The sequence below is a fragment of the Babylonia areolata genome, chromosome 3 (assembly GCF_041734735.1).
Source record: "Babylonia areolata isolate BAREFJ2019XMU chromosome 3, ASM4173473v1, whole genome shotgun sequence".
Taxonomy (NCBI): domain Eukaryota; kingdom Metazoa; phylum Mollusca; class Gastropoda; order Neogastropoda; family Buccinidae; genus Babylonia; species Babylonia areolata.
This window is the reverse complement of record NC_134878.1, coordinates 19,989,202-19,999,201: the sequence shown is the minus strand read 5'-3', so window position 1 is coordinate 19,999,201 and position 10,000 is coordinate 19,989,202. Positions and strand designations below refer to the sequence as shown.

Sequence of the window (10,000 nt, the reverse complement as noted above, 5' to 3'; positions counted from 1 at the left end):
CAATCAAGCACTGCAATCACAGTGTCTCTCCAAAACTGACTATAAGCACAAATGACAGTTTCACTTTCTCAAGGAGGCGTCACTGCGTTCGGACAAATCCATACACGCTACACCACATCTGTTGAGCAGATGCCTAACCAGCAGCATAACCCAACGCGCTTAGTCAGGCCTTGAGTGCATGCTTACATATTTGTGTACCTATGAAAGTGGATTTCATTTTACGTAATTTCGCCAGAGGACAACACTCTCGTTGCCATGGGTTCTTTTTCAGTGCGCCAAGTGCGTGCTGCACACGGGACCTCGGTTTGTCGTCTCATCCGAAAGACTAGACGCTCAGTTTGATTTTCCAGTCAAACTTAGGAGAAAGGGCGAGAGCGGGATTCGAACCCACACCCTCACGGACTCTCTGTATTGGCAGCTGAGCGTCTTAACCATTCTGCCACCTTCCTCCACAAATGACAACTGCAGACAAACAACTTAACAAGCTTTCACAAAATTCTGGCTTCCATTCAATGCCTTTTCGGAGTCAACAGAAAACTAGTCAAACAACTGTCAGTCGACATGACGTGGAAAACGTTTCCTACGTCACTACAGCTGGCAACACATGTCACACCAAACGTAATCAGACAAAAATCAACAAAAAGAGGTCACCAAAAAAACGACAAGATAATTACTACCTGTAACGGACCTCACATTACACCAGAAAAAAAAGACACTACAAGCTTTTCTCGCATTATTACACTGGAAAGAAAATGTCAGAAGTGCTGGTGAGGACTGTCTGGGAACTATAAGCTTCGTGATCCATGGCGGAAAGCACACATCAGTGTCTTATCTTTAGTTGTACTGTATTACACAACAGATTTCTCTGAGTGAAATTCTTGCTGCTCTCTCTACCCCTCCGGAGAGAGCACAAAAAGCCCCAAAGCAGTAGTATCCCCCATCCGCCCTCCCACCTTTTGATTTTTCATTAAACCTGTCTGCAATGGTAATGTTTTACAGCTGCTATCCAAGTGGATTTTTCTACACAATTATGTCCGGTACCATCTCTTCCTTCCTGCGGGGTTTCTTACACACACCAAATTTAATGCTACACTCATAGGACCTCAGTTTATTACCTCATCCGAAAGACTACCACCCAGACCACCACTCAAGGTCAAGTGGAGGGGGGCGGGAGGAGTTAAACTCCATGTCAATATAAAAAGACTCGAACCCATGGACAATAGCTTCCTAGTCAGGTGCATTACCACTGTGCCACTGCTCCTTCAAAGTTCTAATGGTGACTGTCAAGACAACCAGCCTTGCTCTATTGTTGCATTTGGCGAAAATCACCAATCACTGTCTTTATTTCAGTGCTGGGACTGTCCACATGAAAATTATTGTGAAAATACAGAAACAAACAACCATTTGGAAACAAATAAATAATAGAAACAAAAACAAAATAACAATTTATAATAAAAATGAAACCTAGACATGCACAATGAGGGTCTTTGGTTTATGATCCTGGTATCACCATCCGATGGACTGTGGGTCATTTTTTTCCTTGTCAAACTACAATCTATAACTGCAAACCTGCTAAAAAATTTTTTTTTAAACAAAAAAAAACCCTTCAACTGTATATGGTACAGTGAGTTTCTTTTCAATCTTCCATGTCAACATGTAACAAGCAAACCTAAAAATCCCCTTCGAATGTATTACGGCACAGCGACACTGAAGATCTCCCAATCCATCCTTGTGAACATTCAGAGCTAAATTATGCAAGTCACATGCAGACGCCAAACATAACTGACCCTGAAAACAGAATACAGCTGCCAAAGCAGCAGGATGAGAATGAGTGAAGCCTAAACAAAAAGCCCAGTCATCAGACTGGGGAATTGTCCAGGAGAGTTTCCTCTGGGGTCCAGGGGCTGCCTTTGGCGCTTGGTGGGGTGCAGGGGCATATATATATATATATATATATATATATATATATATATATATATATATATATACTCAAGATGATCATGAGATCATCAGGGCTTGCCAAGACATTCCTGCAGGGCACAGTGCAAGGAGGGAGAAGGAGAGGCAGACAGAGGAAGATATGGGAGGACAACATCCCAGAAAGGACGGGCTCGAGGTTGAGCGATACAATCAGGAGGTCAGAAAACCGAGAGGATTGGAGGATGCTGGTTGCCAGATCACCTGTGGCGCCCCAACGGTCCACAAGACTACGGGATAGGTGAAGGTGAAGGTGATGGGGTGCAGGGGGTGATGGGGTGCAGGGGCAATGCCCTGTCGTGGTGTCCAAGTGAGAACAAAATTAGTCATTTTTATGAGGTTTTAGGGCCTCCTCTGAAAGCTTAAACAATAATTCACAGTTTCTTCTCTGACCACAAAAAAGTTTCCTCTGAAAAAAAATTTTTTTTCCCCTCTGAAATGATCTGCTCTTCAACTGAAAATAGTGGATCCACTGAGAGTTCCCCAGCCTGAGTCATAGATGTGCAAGTGAATGTGGAAGCTTCAACCAGTGAACACAAGACAAGAAATACAATGATACAAAACAAAACACAAATCATACCTGCTCCATTCCACTCACACACATAAAAAAAACAACAGGGAAAACAGGCAGGCGCAAAGAAATTATTTCCTTACAGAGAGGAAAGTAAAGGAACTGAGGAGAGCTACAGTTCTCTTCATTAAAATGACAAAGAAGCACATTCTGAAAGAATGAGATCAAACAATACTGCATACTTACCGGTGCGATTCCATTTACACTGTACCCTGAATTTACAAAACCCTGCAAAACAAAAAACACAACAGTTCAATAACAACAAAAAATTCATGGGGGGTTATTGTTTTGTTTGGTTTTGTTTTGGTGGGGTTTTTTTGTTGTCGTTTGCAGCTCCGTCATATGTGCCATTTCAGTGGCACTGCTTGACGGGCGCAATAGCCGAGTGGTTAAAGCGTTGGACTGTCAATCTGAGGGTCCCGGGTTCGAATCACGGTGACGGCGCCTGGTGGGTAAAGGGTGGAGATTTTTACAATCTCTCAGGTCAACATATGTGCAGACCTGCTAGTGCCTGAACCCCCTTCGTGTGTATATGCAAGCAGAAGATCAAATACGCACGTTAAAGATCCTGTAATCCATGTCAGCGTTCGGTGGGTTATGGAAACAAGAACATACCCAGCATGCACACCCCCGAAAACGGAGTATGGCTGCCTACATGGCGGGGTAAAAACGGTCATACACGTAAAAGCCCACTCGTGTGCATACGAGTGAACGCAGAAGTAGAAGAAGAAGTAATCCATGTCAGCGTTCGGTGGGTTATGGAAACAAGAACATACCCAGCATGCACACCCCCGAAAACGGAGTATGGCTGCCTACATGGCGGGGTAAAAACGGTCATACACGTAAAAGCCCACTCGTGTGCATACGAGTGAACGCAGAAGTAGAAGAAGAAGTGGCACTGCTCTAATGCCACTCATTCCAAGCCCCCCAATACACAGCCACACCCAAGTTCGTCTGCCACAGTGTCAGCACAGTCAGTCAACAGGGAACTATCACTGTCAGGTGACCAGGAGACCACACACCAGATGAGACCCTGCACAGCTGTTGAGTCACTTTGGTGGTGTTTTAATAATTAGTGTCTCTTCTGATACACAGTTCAACGCCTACAAAAACCCCTGCTGCTAACAATAATTGATAAGTTACACTTTCAGAGCTAGATAGAGTGAGCATCCTCTCCGTAATGGAGACTGCCACCATATCCCTCCTCTAAGTCCCCACGGAATCTGCTGACATTGAAGACTTCGACAAGAACTTGCCCTCAGCATGGAAGTGAAGGGGGATCAAAACTGAGGTCTCCATCAGAGCCGAGCATGAAAGGCTAAAACATCTGAGAGTGGGAATTTTTCTTTTTATATATTATATAAATATTTTCATGATGAATAAGGATGATGATGCTGCTGCTGATGTTGCTGCTATGGAGATCCATTTTAAGTTTGGGACTATAAGACAAGGCATGTACTCTACACTTCCCGTTGTAATAAATCCCAGCGTCAGAAAGGTCTGAGAGGTACAGCGCTTGAAAATCTGAGCACCTCTCCCAAAGACTCATCCATGAAGTGGATGACACTTGACTGTGTGGTCCCAGTCTGCCTATTTGAGCCAACAGCACGCAACTCGGGGTAGGAGCCAGTCATGGACAAACCAACAAAAAATCCCACCTCTGCTGAAACGTGAACCTGCTTCCTCCCAGTTATCATTAATATCAATCTGCAGTGCAAACCACTACACCGTGGTGGCTGGTTCAACAACAGTATTCCATAATAACCAACTTTTTATGTGCTGTTTCTCCATTTTCTTAACATCTACACATCCTTAGTACTATATGTTGTCATAATTACCTATTTTTCTCATCATCAGCATTTATATCACCTTCATTCATGAGACAACGTGAACTCGCACAGAAAACTGGATGCTTTTCTGACATTATTCATTGACATAGCAGCATTTATACATATGTGTACAGTCTCTCTCTCTCTCTCTCCCTCTCTCTTCTCAACAGCTCAAAACACATCTCTCTCTAACTTAATAACAGTAATAAAAACAATGACAATAACAAGAATAACAGTAACAATAATAACAATAATGATAACAGTGTGATTCACATTAACTCATCATAATTACCATCATCATCATCATTAGCATCTTATATTCTAATAACAATAACAAAAACGATGAAATCATTTTTATACAGAGCATAACTTTGTGTGATGCAACTTGGTGGTCTGTATGACTGAATAAAAACATAATCATAAACATCAGACAAAATGTTCTGATTCCATAGAGAGCATGGTGGATCTCTGGCAATGGTTCTTTCAGGATGTCCATGAGGAAGGAGGAATGCTATCAAAGACCGAAACAGGGTCAGGGGTCTGCATTGTAGACCCAAGACAATCTGCTGCTTAGTAATTTGGTCAACCGTCCCCGACTGAAATCAGGTGTCCTGTTCACAATTTGTATTTGTATTTCTTTTCATCACAACGGCTTTCTCTGTGTGAAATTCGGGCTGCTCTCCCCAGGGAGAGCGCATCGCTACACTTCAGCGCCACCTTTTTTTTTTTTTTTTTCCCCCCTGCGTGCAGTTTTTATTTGTTTTTTCCTATCAAAGTGGATTTTTCTACAGAATTTTGCCAGGAACAACCCTTTTGTTGCCGTGGGTTCTTTTACGTGTGCTAAGTGCATGCTGCACAAGGGACCTCGGTTTATCATCTCATCCGAATGACCAGCATCCAGACCACCACTCAAGGTCTAGTGGAGGGGGAGAAAATATCGGCGGCTGAGCCGTGATTCAAGCCAGTTCGCTCAGATTCTCTCGCTTTCTAGGCGGACGCGTTACCTCTAGGCCATCACTCCACTCCACCTGGTTGAAGAGAGGAAAATCAAAGTGAAGTGCTTTTCACAAGGAAACGACACCATGCTGAAACAGGGCCTCGAACCCAGATCCCTGGTGAACACTGGATCACAGGTCAACAACACCTAACCGATTCTCGTCACTCTGCCCCTCAGTGAGTTGGAACTTTACATGCAGGTCTGCACCTACCCCAGCTGATATGACTGACAGGGATAAAACGGCCCATGGAAAGTGGGGGGCGAGGATGGAGGGGGGGAGGGAGAGGGAGCCTACATTGACCCAAACAGAACAATACATTCACATGGTCCGCAAGGACGACTCTTTTCTGTGATCTCTTTTTTTCTTTATTCTTTTTTAAATTAATTTTTCATGTTGGGTATCCACGTTTCGAACTCGCAACACTCTAGACAGCAAGCTTGGCGTTGGACCAGATGATAGCATGCAGCCAGGCACTTAAACCAGTCTGCTGCTTCATACTGCATTAAATACCCCCTCTTCCCAACACAGGGCCTCCTGGATTCCACCTGGGATGTTCACACAAAAACTATCTCTCTCGTATGTAGATACACTCAAGCTGGTGAAAACTGCATTTCTTATACTAAAACCCTTCCTCGCCTCCTTCACAAATCATCATCTCTCCATGGCAAGTTATCAAGCTGTTCACACACATGCTGCCTCTGTTCCTACTTTGGTGAGTATGTTAGGGATTTAACTGGTGTCTTCTTGCTATCTGGCCACCTTTTGTTTTTGTTTTTCATAAGGCAAGTGTAAAAGTGGAATGAAGTGTGAACAAGCAGGAAAAATTCTGCTGAAGGGTTGGTAGGTGTGGGAGACCATAATATGTGAAGGTCTTGTTTTGATTTGATTTGATTTGATATGGATACTTATATAGCACCTGTCCTTAGTCAGAGACTAAGCTCTAAGTGCTTTACAAACTCTGGGTCATTTGCACAAAAGGCTGTCTCCCTGGGTAGAGCCAACTGACGGCTGCCACTGGGCGCTCATCATTCATTTCCTGTGTCATTCAATCAGATTTCAGGTCTTCCTAATCATGTTCTCGATGCCGGTCCAACAGTATCCCTCATGAATCCTATGCAGAGCAATGAGCATGATGTTTTGGCCTGTTGCTGTTCCTTGTGACTGCACCAGCCTTTCCAGCAACCATCTCCTTTCCTACAAACTGGTACCACCCTCAAAGAATGGAGGCGCTGAGCCTCGGCCCAACATAAGTATCCTCAGCCTACAGGTGAGTGTCCATGAAGACTCGAACAGTCAGATTCTGAGCCGTTTTCCTTGAATTGAAATCTCCATTGAAAGCTGGTACTTGTGGCAGTATCTTCTTTGCATAAAGATCAACTCCTGTGCGTCAGACCCAACAACCTCAACACTCACCTCACATCACCCCTACGCCTTTTGCCCCATCTGGGACACAGGCCACCAACAAGCACTCTCCAGCCATCCACATCCTGTGCCAGTCGCTCCAGCTGTCCCCAGCTACAGCCTGTCCTCGTCATGTCTGCCTCCACGTCACGGCGCCACATATTTCTTGGCCACCCTCTTTTCCATTTCCCTGAGAGTTCCAGGTGAGGGCTTGCCTTGCTGCACTGGATGCAGGCTTGCGGAGCATGTGGCCGATCCATTTCCAGCATCTTCACAGGATCTCTTCTTCTGCAGGTTGCTGTCTTGTTCATTCCCTCAGTTCTTCATCAGTGCTTCTTTCTAGCCAGAAAATCCAAAGAGTCGTTCTGAGGTACGCGTTAATGAAAATCTGGATTCTCTTTGTGGTGGTGACAGTGGTTCTTCAGGTTTCTGCTTCACACAGCAGGACAGGTCTCACTTTAGTGCAGAAGATCCCGATCTTGATGTTAATTGTGAGATCTCTGGATCTCCACACATTCTTCAGCTGATGGAAAGCCACCCTTGCCTTGCCAATGCAGGTTCTAAATGCACAGAATTTCTTCCTGGTCCTGGGAACTCTCCACATTCCCTCCATTTGGAAAACTGTGGATTCCGCTGACTTCATGTCTCTCTGATCTCAAGACCACCTTCTACATTACTGAAGCGCCAAGACTTTGTGCAGTTATCAACTGTCTATAAAACAACATCTCAGCTAGCTTCCCCCAGGTACAGCCATTCACCTTTACTTCTTTTTCAACCATTCTAGGGGACTGAGGGTGTGTGTGTGGAGATGGGTGGTGGAAAAAAAAAATCACTGGAGAAAAAATGTACAACAAACAATAATGGCTCAGATATGCAACAGCTGGTTTACAGGTGCGCTCTGTGTGTGTGTGTGTGTGTGTGTAAGTGTATATTATATATATATATATATATATGTATACACACACACACACACACAATATGAAGAAGAAAAAGAAAGCAGCACTGAAGCAAGGGAGTGTAATTGAAAATATTCCCATCTCTCACAGCATTCATGAGCATACACACAAGTTTCAAGTTTCATGTTTTAATTATCCTTTCACTCCTACTGGAATATGGAGGATTACTGCAAAATAATGTTTTCATGCCCAGAACAAACATTTCCAAATATACAACAATGTCACAAAGTTGAGAAAACACAAACGTCTTTTAACTCCAAAAGTGTAGTTAGGCAACATTGGCAAATCTAATCATCTTACAGCTGATATGACTTTTTTGCCTCCTTTGAGCATATCACAAAAATTAAAAACCGATTTTGGAGACAAATATCTTTTTAGGAACATATCTATTTCGTAACTGATCATAACTGGGACATTCCATTATAAAATGAAACTCATCACCAATCACAAACATGTTACAAACTTTACAAAGCCGTAACTCTCGTGGTATGCCTTGGTGTCTCCCTGCTTCTATTTCCAATTTATGATTACTACTTCGAAATCTGAAGAAGCTGATAATGTAATCATCAGGCATTTGACTTGTATATTTTTCACATACACACACCCCCTACACAGAGAGAGAGAGAGAGAGAGAGAGAGAGAGAGAGAGAGAGAGAGAGAGAGAGAGAGCAAGAGAGAAACCAAAAAAACAAAAAGGAGTTAATCTAAGAGGATCCAAAACAACCACTCACATAATCATGAAACGCTTTCGCTTCACTGCTGTGGTCACAAGTGTCTCTCCTCTCTGGTGCCGCGCAATACAAATCCCAAAACACACTGCACACACAGCAAAACACAATCAAAGTCATTATTCAAATAACAACAACAACAATAATAATAATAAAAAAATTAATAATAATAACAACAACAACAACTTAATCTATGTAGTGCCTTTCCATGTTCAACGTGCTCAGTTGAGCTGTGCAATGTAAAAGCCGATGATATGATTAAAATATGCATTTATTGTATTGTATTGTATTTCTCTTTTTTATCACAACAGATTTCTCTGTGTGAAATTTGGGCAGCTCTCCCCAGGGAGAGCACGTCGCTACACTACAGCGCCACCCTTTTTTTTTTTTTTTTTTTTTCCTGCGTGCAGTTTTTGTTTTTTTTTCCTATCGAGGTGGATTTTTCTACAGAATTTTGCCAGGAACAACCCTTTTGTTGCCATGGGTTCGTTTACGTGCGCTAAGTGCATGCAGCACACGGGACCTCGGTTTATCGTCTCATCCGAATGACTAGCGTCCAGACCACCACTCAAGGTCTAGTGGAGGGAGAGAAAATATCAATGGCTGAGCCATGATTCGAACCAGTGCGCTCAGATTCTCTCGCTTCTTAGGCGGACGCGTTACCTCTAGGCCATCACTCCACACAAAAATGAAAAAACAAACGTATGCCCATAACCCCATACAGACATCCACACTAACACTGAAGTTTGTTCAGACAAAAAAAAATAACCCACACATCATACACAACAGAACAGTCATCATACATACCACACATCAAAAATACCTACTGAAAGATAAAATTCATTCATTCATACATAAATATATGCACATTCGTTTATTATGACATACCATACACAAACAAGCGTGTGCACACACAAATACACACGTAGGCACAAGAAGCAAAAACTGGTCGATTAAGTGGAGGGCAGAACAGGTGTGCTTTGAGAGACTTTTTTTTTCTTTCTTTTTTTTTGCAGGAAAACAAACTGATAGTTTTTATCAAGCTGTCATATCTGGTATCATACTGTCTCCACCAAACCTCTCATAAAACACCTCTTTGTTTTTGTGCTAACCCCCCTACCCTCCATTTTTTATATACACTGAATAGGAGAAGGAAGAGGGGGTGGTGTATTCTGGTTTTTACTGTTTTGCTTTCTAAGAATTTTCTTTTGAAATAATCTTGGTAAGTATAGAGGCTTAAAGAAAACGACACTTTCAAATAAAATAAAAAAATGGTGAGAGGAAGACTGAAAGAAAACAAAATATCAACAGTTTCAGTTTCAGTTTCAGTAGCTCAAGGAGGCGTCACTGCGTTCGGACAAATCCATGTACGCTACACCACAAAATAACAACAACAACAACAAAAAAACAAGAAAAAAGAAGAAAAAAAAGTACAAAGAAATCAAAACATCAACAAAGAAAACAAAAAGAGAGACTGCACTTCATAACAAATTTCAATATGAATATCTATCATTGTTTGCAACTGCTACAGTGCATCTCA

General features: G+C 42.6%; 1 protein-coding gene across 4 annotated transcripts in view; it reads right to left on the bottom strand.

Annotated features, from left to right (window-relative positions):
- Positions 1–10,000, bottom strand: part of LOC143279838 (single-stranded DNA-binding protein 3-like) — a 149,915-nt gene that overhangs the window by 121,001 nt on the left and 18,914 nt on the right. For all 4 annotated transcript variants that reach the window (XM_076584072.1, XM_076584073.1, XM_076584074.1 and 1 more), the window contains exons 4-5: positions 8,464–8,548; positions 2,735–2,776 (exon numbers count right to left, since the gene is read on the bottom strand). In XM_076584072.1, coding sequence (XP_076440187.1) covers positions 2,735–2,776; positions 8,464–8,548 — 127 coding nt within the window. The remainder of the gene's footprint in view (positions 1–2,734; positions 2,777–8,463; positions 8,549–10,000) is intronic.